Raw genomic sequence first — 15,722 nt, 5'->3', positions numbered from 1 at the left:
AGCAAGCGTGGGTCGATGTCACCGTGTGCTGAGCCATTATTGTATCGTTCTGTAAAAATCAGCAGCATCTTTAGTCTAGTGAGATGACACTCTGAAGTATGAGCTTAGCTTTTAGAAACATTTCTATCAGAGCATTTCTGGAAGAGGTGTGAATCATGTTGCTTTCATCTTACCCCCTCCTGCTCTTTTTTGCTCTCCCCTTCTGTAGACACTGAGCTGCAGCAGGGGACATTCAGGCCTCAGGCTGCAATATGGCCCATTTATTGTACAAAACAGGAGGGCAAGATGTGCAGCACAAAAACAAAAATAAACACATATTGCAACAGAGACAACACCACAAATAAAAAATAATTTTTTTTAAGTACATCGATGAAGTTATATAAAAGCAAAATTACGTGTTTTTTAGACTTTTTGAGGGCACGTCACTTTCTATTTTTACATACCCCCCCAACCCAACCCAGTGGAGTCCAGCATATACTCTCACAGGGGTTAGATGACCAAACTTTCATGGCAAGTGCTGCAGTGCACACAGCTGCGGCCCTGTGTTCATAAACTGCAAATTCATAATAATATATATTCACAATATTCTAATATTCATAATATTCTATCATTTTCTGGTGGAAGTACATCAGTGTAGCACTCTTTTGCAAAATAAATCTCATTTTAAGGCTAATTTTTTGGCTTATTATGGAGCTTTATAGTTAAATTAAATGAACATTAAGATTGAGATGCACAGTGCAGTCAAAAAGTATTTTTCCCATGTTCTTTGTTTTCACATATTAAAAAGCTATCCCAAAAGCAAGAACTGCAATCAAGTGTTTGTGATGACTGGTGAATAGTCTTTCATGTGACTGTGGAGGAAATTTGGATCACTCTTCTTTGCAGAACTGTTTTAATTCAGGCACATTGGAGGGTTTTCGACCATGAATGGCCGGTTTAAGATCATTCCAAAGCATCTCAATTGGATTTAAGTCTGCACTTTGACTAGGCCGCTCCAAAATCTTCATTTTGTTATTTTAGCTTTCTTTTTAAAGAGGCAGACTTGCTTGCATGTTTTTGCTCATTTTCTTGCTGCATAACTCAAGTGTGCTTGAGCTTCAGGGTATGAATGATGGCCGAACATCCTCCTTCATGATTTTCTGGTACAGATCAGAATTCATGTTTCAACCAATTGCTGTACAACAGATCGTCCCCAGATCATCACACTATCACTACCATGTTTGACTGTTGGTGTGATGATCTATTTGTGAAATGCTGTGTTAGTTGAAGATGTAACGGGACTCAAACTTTCCAAAAATTTCAACTTTTTTCTCATCAATTCAGGAATATTTTCTCAAAAGTGATCGGGATCATCAAGACCTTTAAACTCACCCGTGGATGCTATTTTTGCCCAGTCACTTTCTGTTGAATTATGATCATTGACCTTAACTGAGGAAATTGGGGGTTCTTTTGTGACCTCCTGGACGAGTTGTTGATGTGCTCTTGGAGTAAGTTTGGTAGGCAGGGCACTCCTGGGAAGGTTCACCACAGTTCCAAGTTTTCTCTGTTTGTAAATAAAGGCTCTCACTGTGGTTCATTAGAGTCCCAAAGCCTTAGAAATGGTTTTGTAAACCTTTCCAGACTGATAGATGTAAATGACTTTGTTGTTCATCTGTTCTTCAGTTTCTTTTTCTTTTTTTCTTTTTGAAGTCCTTTAGCTGCTTCACTCTGTCAGACAGCTTCTATTTAAGTGATTTATTGATTCAACAGGTCTGTGCGTACTCTGGCCTGGCTGTGATTGGTGAAGTTGAAGTCAGCTTTAGAAAAAATTGATTATTCACAGTTTATTCACGATTTCAAAAAGGAGATTTACTTTTCCACACAAGGCCAGGCAGGTTTGTATAGCCGTTTCCTCCTATTAAGTGAAATCAATTTTTTTAAAAATGCATTTCAAATTTGTTTTGATGAAAAGTGTGTGCGTGTGACAAAAATGTAAAATAATAAGAAATCAGGAAAGGCACAAACACTTGTTAAAAACACTGTATCTGTTTGCCAAATAGATACGGGGACTGCCAGGCACTAGAGGTGAAAAGTAGCCTTTTGGCTAACTCCGAAATATTTACATTGATATTAATATAATTAATATACACTGTCCATTTTAAATAAATAAATTCAAATTGGAATAAGATTTAGAAAGTCAAGAAATTAACAGACTAACTGAATCTCTAAAGGGGATAACAATCTTACTGCATCCTCTGCAGTAAAAAAAAAATTCAACTATACTTTTCTAAACATTTTTTAAAGGATTTCTTTCCCCCTGAATTGTTCCCCCTTATTCAATATTATCACATCAGGCATCCTCATTAACATCACCCCTTGGCGCATGTTCATATTACTGAAAGATTAATCAGCTGGGTAAATAATTCACCAAACTGCAGCTTGGGGCCTACGATACGAACAAAGAGTTCCTTGATCTGAGTCATCAAAACATTTCATCCAGGGAACAGCCCGAGGAAACGTAATATCAACACTAAAACAATACAATCGGGGACATCAGGCAGCCTCGTAGAACCCAGGAACTGATAATGTGACAAAACTTAAAGTCATTTTTAAGGTGGAATTATGTTTGTCCAAACTGTTCATCAGACTCCATTGTTGTTACTTGTCAGCAAATATTCACGTCAATTCCCACTCACTTGTACTCAAGCCCATCTTGGAGACAATTCAAGCATATTTCCTCTGTTTCATTGTCATATCCAGTTTGTGTTTGGCATGTGTTTGAGTCAATAAATAGAAGCCAATATGAGAGAAATATTCTACTGGGCAATAGAGAATTGGTCAGAATTTGACATATGAAACATGAAAGCATGTATCCAACCTGCCTTGTATCAACAATTCAGTCTGCTAATGGTGGCCTAGTGATGTGGGGGATATTTTCATAGCACACCTTTACCTCATTAATACCAACTGAGCATAATTTAAATGCCACAACCTATCGGAGTATTGTTACTGACCGTGTCCATGACCATCTGTACCCATATTCTGATGGCTCTTTTCAGCAGTATAATGCATCATGACACGAAGCTCAAATGTCATGTTATTTTAACATGACAATGAGTTCACTGCACTCAAATGGCCTCCACAGCCACCAGATATCAATCCAGTAGAACATGAGAGGACAAGAGCTTCATGGCTGACAGATCTGCAGCACCTGTGTGATGCTGTCACATCAATATGAACCAAAATCTCTGAGGAATGTTTCCAGCACATTGTTGAATCTGTGCCATGAAGAATTAAGGTAGTTTTAAAGACAAAAAGGGCTTCAGCCTATTACCAGCGAGGTGTGTCTAAAAAAGAGGATGTTGGGTGTATGATGTCATATTTCCCTCAAGCCTTACTACGCACTAGTTAGTTAATTATCCTTTAATAATCCCCATAGGAAATTTTCTTGTCTGCCTTTAAGCCATAATAAGTATTAAGAACAGTGGGCAACTGTGCGTATCGTCCACACACAGAGCTCAGGGACTAACTTCAGCTTTGTGCTTTGGTCAAGGGAACTCTGAAGACAAATTAAGCTTTCATATTTTTCAAAGCAGGAAGAGATGATGTACAGTCCTTGCTGTGAGGCAATAGTGCTAATTACTAACTGCCACTGTTGATAACTTTTTGTACATGTGCATTTTGAAAAAGACGCTTTGTTAAAGTCCAATGTCCTCCAACAGCAGAGTCTGTTGTTCTTATTGGTTGCAACTTGTTTCCAACTATTGGAAGGGTGGGGGTGTGAGGTACCCCCACCCTTACATATGGTCCCAATTTGTGATCTGGATATTTAAGGCAAATGCTTTCACTTTCTTTCATGCTTGGCAATGGCAGTTTGTTACTGACTCACTAAATCAATGGGAACATTCAGCATGAGAACCAGACGCTCAGTCATACATCTGACGAGGTAAAATATTTAGTTCCTGGAAGGGTTTTGTTCCCCACAAGTGAAGCATTTCATGAGCATCACCACTAATATGAACTGTGTTTGTTTGTGTCTGTTTTACTTATGCATTTCTAGCAGACTGCTTGACAAATTTTATATTAGTCAGACAATTAGTTATCCAGTTTCTGGTGCCAAAACTAAACCAGAAAGAAGTTTTGAGAGAAAGAAGAATGAAAGTGACACCCTCTATGGTAGGAAAGTAGAAATCTGTTCTACTTCTGAAGTTTAATTTTTTATTTTAATGTTGTACCATTTGTTTGTTGTACGCCACCGTCGAACTAAAACACAAAATAAAATTCAATGAAATAGGAGAACGGGTGAAATAGAGACAAATAAATCATCTACATAACAAACAAAACATACCTTGCTGCCTGACCCCTGCTTTGAGGCAGAAATAAACACCTTACAGATACTTTTAAGAACATTTAAACATCCTCTGACTTAAATTGGCCTCTCCTGCTTCACTTCCATCCTTCAACATGGGTGTACATCTCACTCAGGTGCACCAGCGGAACCAACATGCAGTACAATAGTTCCTACGTGAGAATTTCCACAATAAATGACCTAATGACATGTAAAATACATTAACTAAAAATATGGCAGTAAAAATAATAATGGTGCGCTGTTGTGAAAATAATCAGTGTGCTCTGGCTCTTTCTGTTTGCTGTTCTCAAGTTGAGGCGTATTGTGTGAGGATCGCAAATGACAGAAGATTTCTAAAGAAGGTAATTGAGCTAACACTGGATTTCAGATCATGTCTATGATAACAGTAATCGAATAGCAGGAGCAAACACATGTTGTACCATTTTTTTGTTGTGAACTACTTTGCGATATTTAACTTGAAAGGTACAATATAAATAACATTGTACTATTTTTTTATAAATTAAGTATATCAGGTCTGCTAGAGAAGATAAACCTCCGAAATAAGGCCCCAGGTTCGGACTAAACCCCAAGGGCAGTTTAAACATAACCATAAATTAGGCTTTCCAGCTCCAGAAACCTAGCCAAAGTCATGCTTGTACTTGCACAAAAAACTGTTCACAGTGCCAACATCATATCTGGTTTCCCTTTTCACTCATAAACTGAATCCCATCTGAAAGTATGTGACTAGGTAATTCATACCAAGGTGGAGTGAAGTTTATTTAAAAGCCAAGCGGTGCTGCTTTAGAAGAGGTCTTGAGAATATCTTGGAAACAAACAAATAAAGCACACCAAACCATTAAACAGTGGCTTTATTGATGATCAGCAGTGCTACACAGGCTTAAAGAGACTTGCCAATGGGGCGACCGTGGCTCAGGGAAGCGTATCTGGAAGGTCGCCGGTTCAATCCCCGGGCTCTCTGTCCTGGTTGTTGTGTCCTTGGGCAAGACACTTCACCTACCGCCTGGTGTTGGCCAGAGGGGCCGATGGCGCGATATGGCAGCCTCGCTTGGAGGCAGGATGAACAACAGGAAATAAGCACACTGAGCATCATTCGTCCTGACCTCACTGGAAAGTTTGACCAGCATTTTTCAGGTGACTTTGATCTTTGAAATGGACTCATTTGGTTTTTGCAGTCTTTCTAACCACATACTCACCACATCCATTACATCTGACATTCATGGATTTTACTATCAAACACAGTTTTGCAGTTTCCTTGAAATTACTTGTTGGGTGAGTGGAAATAAGGACATGTGTTTGTGTGCTCATTTCCAGTCAGCCACAACTATATGAGAGAGGTGTTAATTCCTTTTCTTTCTTTCTTTCTTTCTTTCTTTCTTTTTTTTAGCTTAAACTGCTTAATTTCCACCCACTCCGAAAACAGTTTCATCACAGTAAATGGAGGACTGGTGCAGTTCAATCAGTTTTTCCATTAGCACGCTCAGCAAGTGGTTTTTGCTCTGAAGGTGAAAGTGGGATAAAACGTAAACCAACTCAGTGGGGATTTTTTAAACCAATGAAATATAAACAAATGCACAAACTGTAGCAGCAGTTCAGTGAAATGTGAAGATTTTATGACCACGTTCTAAATTTTTATAAAATGGGAACATCAGAAAATAATCCAAAATGAATGGTTTTAATGGCTATTGTTGGCTTTTATTACTTCAAAAAAAATATTTCAGACATAAAAACAGCAGCACATAATGTATCTTGACTTCATGCCTTTCTCATTTATTTTATTCCTTCGGCAGGATGGAGAAGTTTTATCGGTATCATTTTGCATGTTAGTGCTTCAGCTGTGAACTGCAGCAAAGCATAGTTGCATAAACGTGTTGGCTTAAAAGAAACAGATATTTTTGGGGTTATGCAATAGCTGTGAATTCAGAACACACTCCAAGTGATCTTGAATGTGCTTGTGCATCTTTTTCATGCTCCTCTGTTTCATTTCATCCTGTCTAGTTCCCAAAGAAATGTACTTGTCTGAATAGAAGAAAACATCAATTTTAGTTATGAGCTGCCAGCCTATAAGTGCACTCTAAAACATAAAGACATTAAGAAAAGTGATGCTAATTCTCTCCTGGAAAATGAAAAGTAAGACTCTGCAAAAGGATGATTTAAAAAAATATCCCTTGAACTAAAAGCTGTGAAGGTGCAGTGGCGATGATGGTGGATGTGATTGACTAGAGGCTGGCATGGTGAATTTGGGAGGTGGGGGTAGTTATGACGCATCAAGGACATAATAATAACCACGAGCGATTTATAGGAACACAGCGACCTACAGTATGATATCCTTCATACACCATCTCTGTGTGCTTACATAAGTGGAAATCATGACACACTTATTTGCATTTTGTAAAGATTAATTACTGGAGCGCAGCAGAAAATAAAGTGATTCAGCTCCTTTTCAGCGCTGTAGGCACTCAAACCCAGCTCAGATTTTATTACGTTTGTGGTTATAACAAAGCCAACGCGGCCTTAAAGAACTTTAGCATGCATGTGGTTTTGTTTTTTGGAGGCGCATTACTTTTGATTATTGCTGTTTTTCACATAGCACAGTCCAAATACTTTAATGTGTAACACCAGACATTACGGCTAAACTGGAGTATTATACTGGGACGTTCGTGGCCCAAGAGTTGGCAGTTCGTCTTGCAATCGGAAGGTTGCTGGTTTGAGCCCCGGCTCCGACAGTCTTGGTCGTTGTGTCCTTGGGCAAGACAGTTCACCCGTCGCCTACTGGTGGTGGTCAGAGGGCCCGGTGGCGCCAGTGTCCGGCAGCCTCGCCTCTGTCAGTGCGCCCCAGGGCAGCTGTGGCTACAATGTAGCTTGCCGTGAATGTGTGTGTGAATGGGTGGATGACTGGTCCATAGGGACTAAGTAAAGCGCTATACAAATACAAGCCATTTACCATTTATCATACAATTGTATGTGCTTTTCTTAATTATGAAAATGTATTCTACATCTAAAACCCCAATTCCAAAGAAGTTGGGATGCAAAAACCTGAAAACGTAAAATGAGACATTTTACTATTTTGTGAATTCAAAAAAGAGCTAATAGCTCATTTGAAATTTGATTGCAGCAACATGTCTCAAAGGTTGGAAACAAAAGACTGTAAAACATTATACTAAGAAGAAACAGCTGGAGGAACATTTAGGTTAATTGACAACAGGTCAGTAACATGTTTCTCAGAGTTTCTCAGAAGTAAAGATGGGAAGAGGTTAAAGAAAACCAAACTGTGTCTTCAAACTGTGGGGCATTTTTTTAAAAACTTTGAATATCCCACCAACTACAGTACACAGTATTATCAAGAGATCCAGAGAACCTGGAGGAGACTGTGCACAGGGGATAAAGCTGCAAATCAGTACTGGATGTCCACGATCCTGAAGCAGGACTTCATTAGAAACAGGCATCATCCTGTCACGGAAACCACTGCAGGGGTCACAGTTCACAGACATGTTTTCTGAAAAAGAGATCCACACCTCAACAGCAACATGAATGTGAACTTGCCAACATCATCACTATAATCTCATGTGCATTTGACCAAACTAATGCCTGAATGAAAATGTAAAAGTAAATAAATAAATGAAATGTATGAAAATGTGTGATTGTGTCATCTTCACTCAGTCATAGGAGTCTGGAGTTTCATCTCTGAAAGCGTGCACACTATTTCCCCCTTGTGTTGAATGATAGCTGGCCCTTTGCTGCAGTGGCCATAATCATATGAGTGCTCTCTCAAACCATACAATGTTCTGACCATGTCATATAAGACATACAAATATCTGCATACGAATTGCTCATTATAATTATCACTTGCACCTCTTCTTAAAGTCAATAAAGATTTATTTTTACTGAGTTGGCTTTTATGTGAGTCATAAAATCTTGGGGTTGATATTGTTTCAGCATCACCTTGATCACAAACTACGCCACCGTCGAACTAAAACACAAAATGAAAAAAATTCAATGAAATAGGAGGACGGGTGAAATAGAGACAAATAAATGATCTATATAAAAAACAAAACATACCTTGCTGCCTGACCCCTGCTTTGAGGCAGAAATAAGCACCTTACAGATACTTTTAAGAACATTTAAAAATCCTCTGACTTAAATTGGCCTGTCCTGCTTCACTTCCATTCTTCAACATGGGTGTACATCTCACTCAGGTGCACCAGCGGAACCAACATGCAGTACAATAGTTCCTACGTGAGAATTTCCACAATAAATGACCTAATGACATATAAAATATGCATAGTGCAAAAAAAATACATTAGCTAAAAGTATAGCAGTAAAAATAATAATGATAACAGCAATCCAATAGCAGGAGCAAACACACTCTCTCTTGGCTTGGGACTCATGGCTCCTGTGGTGCAGTGGCTCTTGCTCCACCTAAGAGTCAACACACAAGGCGGCGACAGTCGATGTCAGATTTTTTAAAATGTTGAGCCGTAATGAGTGACCGTCTCACCTGAGGTCACTAAACATACTGGAATCTGGTGACCCTCTTGCCATAATTTTTATTATACGCTTGTGTCTTTGTTTGCTATTGTTGGACTTCACATCTGACTTCAGCTGATTATATCCCTGAACACACCAGCCCTCACTCCACTGTTGGCTCTTCTTCTTGACTTTACAGTAACACTATCCACTCAACCAGACAGCTGACTATAGTTACACATTTCATCAAGATTTGTGTTGCAGTTTCTGTAAACATGGTGTTTCACTTTCACTGTAACTGAGGCCTATGATTACTGATACTGCGGGTCTAAAGGAGGAAGGAGAGCTAACAACGGAACTGGGCTGGAAAAAAACTCACAAACCGGTCTGATAGCTGTCTTGTAAAATATGAAAGAGAGCTTTATATGGGACCTTGTTTCTGCCACTGGAAAAAAAAAACCTAGCATACCTAAGTCAATACATTTGGGTTACTATCTCAAAATTTCAACTTAATAACTTGAGACTTAAAGTTATTTTCTCAGTCTTGAGTTGTTTTGTCAGAAGTTTGAGTTAGTAAGTCAAACTTCTGACAGAAACAAGGTTCCATACCTTTATGTATGTGTACTACTTTAAATATATCACATGACTTTGCCTGTTCCCTCCAAAGAGGGATCATGTGCAGTCATCTCATGGATTATCAGGCTGAGCATGTGGTCGTCTGGTAGATTACCAGGTCTGCTCGGCAGACAGGAAGAAATCCAGTCTTGTTCCTCGCTTCCACGGTGGCCAGCATGGTAGAAATGCAGTGATCCAGGGTGGAGTTTATACATCAGGTCTGTGAACAGACTGTCTGGGATGTTGGACAAACCACATGTTCCCTGTCTGGGTTTTTTCCACTTTTCACAGCTTAAGAATAGACTGGCCATCTGGTCATTTCATGTGCTGAAACAGCAAAAATATAAACAATGAAATCCCTGTTTACCTTTTCTGTAGAATGATGGAACCATGTAAGAAGCTAAGAATTAATCACATCTTGTCACTCGTTCTCTTTCACTTCAGAGACTTGGCTCTGGTAATTCTGATTCACATGTGCTGCAGGCTAGCTACGGTGCACTTCTACAACATTTCAAAAAGAGGGGAAAAAAACCTTAAGATGTTTTGGAGTTTGAATGGGTAGCTATGCATGCATGAACAAAGAAATGAGACAACATTCAGAGCTTCACAATGACTCACATTAACTGTCAAAGTGAAATGACAATAAACGCTAATCCATGTCCTCTTGTTGTTTCTGTCTCAGTCCACTGAGCAATGACCTTGTCATTGCCACAAGTTTAGCCTACTACAGGAAAAAAGTAAAAGGTACTCTATATTTCCAAAAGTATTTGCTTGTCTGCCTTTACATGATTATGAATTTGAGTGACATCCCATTCTTAATCCACAGGGTTTTATATGACATCGGCCCACCCTTTACAAACAGCTTCGACTCTTAAGAGGAGGCTTTCTAAAAGGTTTAGGAGTTTGTTTATAGGAATTTTTGACGATTCTTCAAGAAGCCGATTTGTGAGGTCAGACAGTGATGTTGAACAAGAAGACCTAAATCATAGTTTCCACTGTAATTCAACACAAAGGTTGAATTAGATTTGATTGAGGTCAGGACTGTGCACGCTAGTCAAGTTCTCCCACATCAGACGCACTCATTCATGTCTTTACGGACCCTGCTTTTTGTGCACTGGTGTGCACGTTGGAACAAGATGAGACCATCCCCAAACTGTTTGCACGAAGTTAAGAGTTTTAACTTGTCCAGAATCTCTTGGTATTCTGAAGCAGTAAGAGTTCCTTTCACTGGAACTAGGGGTTGAGCCCATGTCCTGAAAAACACCTGAAAAAACTACACCAAACTAACAAACTAATCCCCCCTCCACCAAACTTGACACTTGGCACAAGGCAGCCAGACAATTAGTGTTCACCCAGCAACTGCCAGGCTCATCCATTGGATTGCAGGACAGAGAAGCTTGATTCATTGCTGCAGAGAACACATCTCAACTTCTCTAGAGTCCAGTGGTAGGATGGTTTACACCATTGCATCCAACACTTTGCATTACGTAAGGCTTGTATGCAGCTGCTCACCATGGAAACCTGTTTCATGAAGCTCTCCACAAACTATTCTTGAGCTGATCTGACGGCCACATAAAGATTGGATGTTTGTAGCAATTGACTCTGCAGAAAGTTGGACCTGTGCATATTATGTGCCTCAACACCTGCTGACTGTGATTTTACATGCCATACCCTCCCACACAGTTGCTATTGTTCCCAATCACATCCACTGTGTTACAATACCACGAAAAACTAATATAAAAATATTAAGTAAAAAGGAAATTTCATGACTTGTTGCATGGCTGGCATCCTATCATGGGATTACGCTGGAATTCCTGAGAGCGGCCCATTCTTTCTCAACCATTTGTAGAAGCAGTCTGCATGCCTATGCACTTCATTCCACGCCCCTGCGTCAGTCGAATTGATTGGAACACCTGAACTCAATCATTTGGATGGATGAGTGAATATTTTTGGCAATATGGTGTATGTGGATTTGTCCTGACATATCAGTTTAAATGTTTTAAAGACATCTATTGGTAAAAAGTGGAAATCAAGGACAGTATTAGTGTTGGACACTTGTGAAATGTATAAATGTGTTTTTTCACCTACCTCTGCAAATAATTTGAAAAACTTGTAAGTGGACATTTACTGGAAATTGATGTGGACAGGCTTGGGGATAGTGCATATTATTTTACATACATAATTAAAGGTTTTAGTGTTGAAGTCAGCAAGCCTGCTGGTGACTCACCATGAATCACTGATTCCCAGACTGGATTGGCTCTCACTGCAGAGCTCTCTTCTCTCTCACTGTAGCTGTTGTGACTGCTTGCAGGAGTTGGAGACAGGTGTGATGGTGTGAGAGCAGAGCTTCCCAACCTGGAGATCAATCCTGTCTTCTTCTTTTTGTAGTTCTGTCTGCTCTAGCGACCCTTGAGCCTCCCTTCCTTCAGTAATGTATAACTCTTTAACACATTCACCAAATAAAAGATTATTGTATCTGGACCATCTTACGTCAGTGGAAGATGGCCATTAAGAAGAAGGCTGCAATCATGCTGCAGACATCAGCACTCAGAACTCTCCGTCTTCTCTCCTCCCACTTTCTGTCTCTTACTTTCTGACTGGATTCCTTCTCTCTCTCTGTGTGACTGTCTTTCTCTATCTCTGCTCCAGCCCTCGACCTCAGGCTCAAATCAATCAACCATGCCCATGCCAGTGTCACCAGGTGGAGGTGTTTTTAGTGGACTCCAACACACTGTCAGACCACCAGTTTTGCTCTGTGCATTGATCTTTTTGTTTGTTTGTTTTTTCCTTTCTTTTTGGGTTTGTTTTTGACTTTTATTGTATTTATTTGAAGCTAAAGTACAGACTTTCTTTACTTAAGTAGAAATACAGATACCTGTTGATGGGTCCGTCTAGCACAACCCTTCGCTGGAACAAAACAATCCTACTACAACAGCAAAAGCAAGATGCAAGTCATCAAAGTTATTTCTATTACTCGTGCACGAGGAAGAGAACTGTGACAAGCATGTTCCTGTCGCTCATCCCAGTCGATCTGCTCCCTCGTAACACTGCTCTTTATTGAGTTTACATGAATATGCATAAGTTCATTAACATATGGCATCTCAAAGAGTACCAGTCTGTGCATAGTGTAGGTATATGTGTGTGTGGGGGGGGACTCCCCAAAGCTGGTGCTAGGAGCGCCACCTAAACAAAGGGCTCTTATACTTAACCAGATGACAATCAACAATATAAACCTAACACCTGTGTTTAAAAAAGTACTCCAGTAAATCTTGAAGTACTGACTCCACTTTACTCAAGTGAAAGTGAAAAAGAACAGACTCTGAAATATACTCAAACTAAGTAACTAAAAACTAGCTCTCTTTGAAGTAAAATTCTACTCTCCATTTTTATACAAAGGTAACTGAACTTTGTGCTATATTATTGCAATAATAAGACAAAGATATATTTTGAAAAGTCGAAAGTCCACATATTTGTGTAAAGACGTAGGGAGCAAGGGCAAAAGGTTGTTTGAAGAATAAATACGTAAGTACAGAAACCTGAAAATTCTAGAGCATTACAGAGTAATGAAGTATTTGTACTTACTTCCCACCTTTACATGAGAACTATTGCAGACACCTATAATAAAATGAAATCAATAAAAAGACAATAAAATATCGAAAACTATCTAATGTTTGCGCAATGAAAATGAAAACAAGAACAGGTTCCCAGTGATAATTTTTTTATTTAAAAAAAATGTTTATACGTCTTTTAAACTCTGTAAACAACTGAGAGAGCTTTCGTAACGTCTCTCATGATGAGCCTTCTCTAAACGAACTGATAGATAAGGTGGAGGAAATGACGTCACGAGAGAGTAAACTATGAATAAACTGTTTACCTAACATGTAATCTGATAAATAGGTGTTAGAGTTTTACTAATCTGAATGCTGTGGACTCCTTGAAAGTCATCCTTGTTCTGTTTTGTTGTTGTTGTGGTTTTGTTTATTTGTTTGGTTGGTTGGTTTTTGTTTTGTTTTGGGGGGTTTTGTGTTTTTTGGTGCAGGGTTTTTCTTACTAATCTATTTTTCTTATTAATCTATGTGTCCTATTTCCTGTCTCACAGTCTGTGTGCCCCTCGGTTCACTTTTTCTTGTAGACTCCTCTTGCGTAAAAACATTACAGGTTTTACGCACGGAGTTGTTCTGTGTTGCTGTTTAATTTGTCTTACAATGTCTTACCATCCAGAGGTCAGTTACGATGGCGCAATTAAAATAACAAGTGGGAGCCTGCTGTGGTCTTAATGCAGATGAGTTCAGCATCTGCGATATCTCTCTTTAAATACCCCAGTGTCACAGCTGGGTCGCTGACACAGAGTTCACATCAGACAGTGTGGTGGATGTCTGACAGCAGGAAACTAGTTTTTCACACACTGAGGGTCAGGGTGGGATGCTTTAGAGAGTGAGAGGGTACAAATTTCTTTTTAACGTCGCATCTTTAGATCATTTATCGACATTGACGTCAATGAGTCGAATGGAAATCACCCTGGAAATCACAGCTAAGTCCCTCGTGAGATTTTAACATGATATAAGAAGGACAATTAAGGTTTAGTGGCATGCTGTAGTCATTGTACTACTCATCCGGTCCTATCTTCAGTTTCAGTTTAGCCATTTCTTAAAAGAGGCTGGTGGAGGCAGGGAGGGAGGTAATCCACGTCTGGATCATTGGGCAGACCTCGCGCACACTTAGTGGCAGCAAGAACAAGTTCCTTCGGCGCAAGGTTTTCCCCTCAGAAAGTCAAAATGGCCAAATATAAGCCCTGGGTGCTGTGGTGCTTTATTTTGATCGGTTTTATTTGCATCGCTACGCTCTTGTGCCTGTGCTTCACCTCGTTTCTGGGCGTAAGATGTTCCAGCGGCAGCTTCAAGCAAGCGGCGGTGGCCGCAGACTCTCAGATTTGCTCGGAGATTGGCAGGTACGTTTTTGTCTATTAAAGTCCTCTCTATAGTAGAAAGCTAAAGCTGGAAGAAAAAGAAAGTATTGAATTCGACTGGATTTTGTCTTTTATACTAATTCTTTTTAGAAATAGTAAGGAGGTTTTTAATTATGATTTGTGTGTGTGTGTGTGTGTGTGTGTGTGTGTGTGTGTGTGTGTGTGTGTGTGTGTGTGTTTATAGATCCTAGATACAGTATTTTCATTTTAAGCATGCTTTCGTTCATGTTATATTCAGTAAGACTGTGCGTGCTTCCTTCTGAACCCAGCTGGCACTCCATGAGGAGCCAGTGTGCACCTTGTCCCACTCAGCAATCTGTCAGCCAACAGTAAAGAAAATAAATAAATAAATAAAAAATTTAAAAAATAGACTGTACAACTTGGAGGAGATGGTTACACAGAAGAAAAACACCTCTATCGCCAAACCAAAACTACTCACTAGTAGCAGCAAAACAACTCCAGCCTCACAGTCAGAAGCTCAAACAATGCATACCACTGCAACTTTCTACCCTCAGGGTGCTTCACAAATTAACTGACCTGTAGCGCTTACCCAGTGCTGCATGGCAACAATTCACAATACTGTTTGACAGAACTATTAGACTGGACCTTCCAACTCTAAAGAAAAAAGCTGAACTGAGCAATGTGATAAGCTGTTTAAGAGATTTAATAGGCAGTGAAGAACAGAGATAAGACCTGCAGATCAGTAAGCATGCAGCACACTGTACCTCAGTACTTGTGCTTGTAACTGTAAAAGAAAAACTCAATAACTGATATTAGCTTTTCTGACTGGGCAGTGAAGGTCTGAGCTGTTTCTCTAATGCACTCTGTGGTTGAGTTATTTGTTCTGCAGTGAGCAAGCCATTAATCAATCAACACAGTAACTGCAAATAAAGCTCAGCAGATTATTTTATTGTCCCCCCCATCCCACCCGACTAGATGTGAGCATACCCTTTCCTGCTTCCTGCAGATAGATATATCTCTGTCTGTTCTCTGCCAAAGTTTAAAGAGGGTTCATTTCCCACTTCAAAGCCAACACACTAAATTTGTTCAGGCAGGTAAAACCACCGGGCACTGTGCCAACAGGACACAACTTCAAGTAATCAAAGAAACCTGAAACACATCAGCTTTTTGTTGTTTAATCATACTGACCCTGTTCTTCTACAGTAGATGGGCGACAAATAGAGCTCTTTATATGTCTGTGTGTGCACCAACACTCACTGCGGACAGATGAGCTATCAAGTTTCAGTTTGAGTTTTCAAACCTCCAAAATTCTTTCAGCTCCCCCACCCCGTGAACATCCCCAATTTTTCCCAACTCATGTTTCATTGT

The 15,722-nt window shown here is 39.7% G+C and overlaps 1 protein-coding gene across 1 annotated transcript in view; it reads left to right on the top strand.

The window, feature by feature from the left end:
* The first annotated feature begins 13,793 nt into the window (after window positions 1-13,793).
* The window catches only part of ggt5b (gamma-glutamyltransferase 5b), a 9,050-nt gene continuing 7,121 nt past the window's right edge, over window positions 13,794-15,722 (top strand). The window contains exon 1 of the mRNA XM_005735256.2: window positions 13,794-14,375. Coding sequence (XP_005735313.1) covers window positions 14,203-14,375 — 173 coding nt within the window. The 5' untranslated portion in view covers window positions 13,794-14,202. The remainder of the gene's footprint in view (window positions 14,376-15,722) is intronic.

This window comes from Pundamilia nyererei, unplaced genomic scaffold, assembly GCF_000239375.1.
Source record: "Pundamilia nyererei isolate P.nyererei 1_Seehausen unplaced genomic scaffold, PunNye1.0 scaffold00063, whole genome shotgun sequence".
NCBI lineage: Eukaryota > Metazoa > Chordata > Actinopteri > Cichliformes > Cichlidae > Pundamilia > Pundamilia nyererei.
The sequence above is the reverse complement of the archived record's forward strand: the minus strand, read 5'-3'. Positions and strand labels throughout refer to the sequence as shown.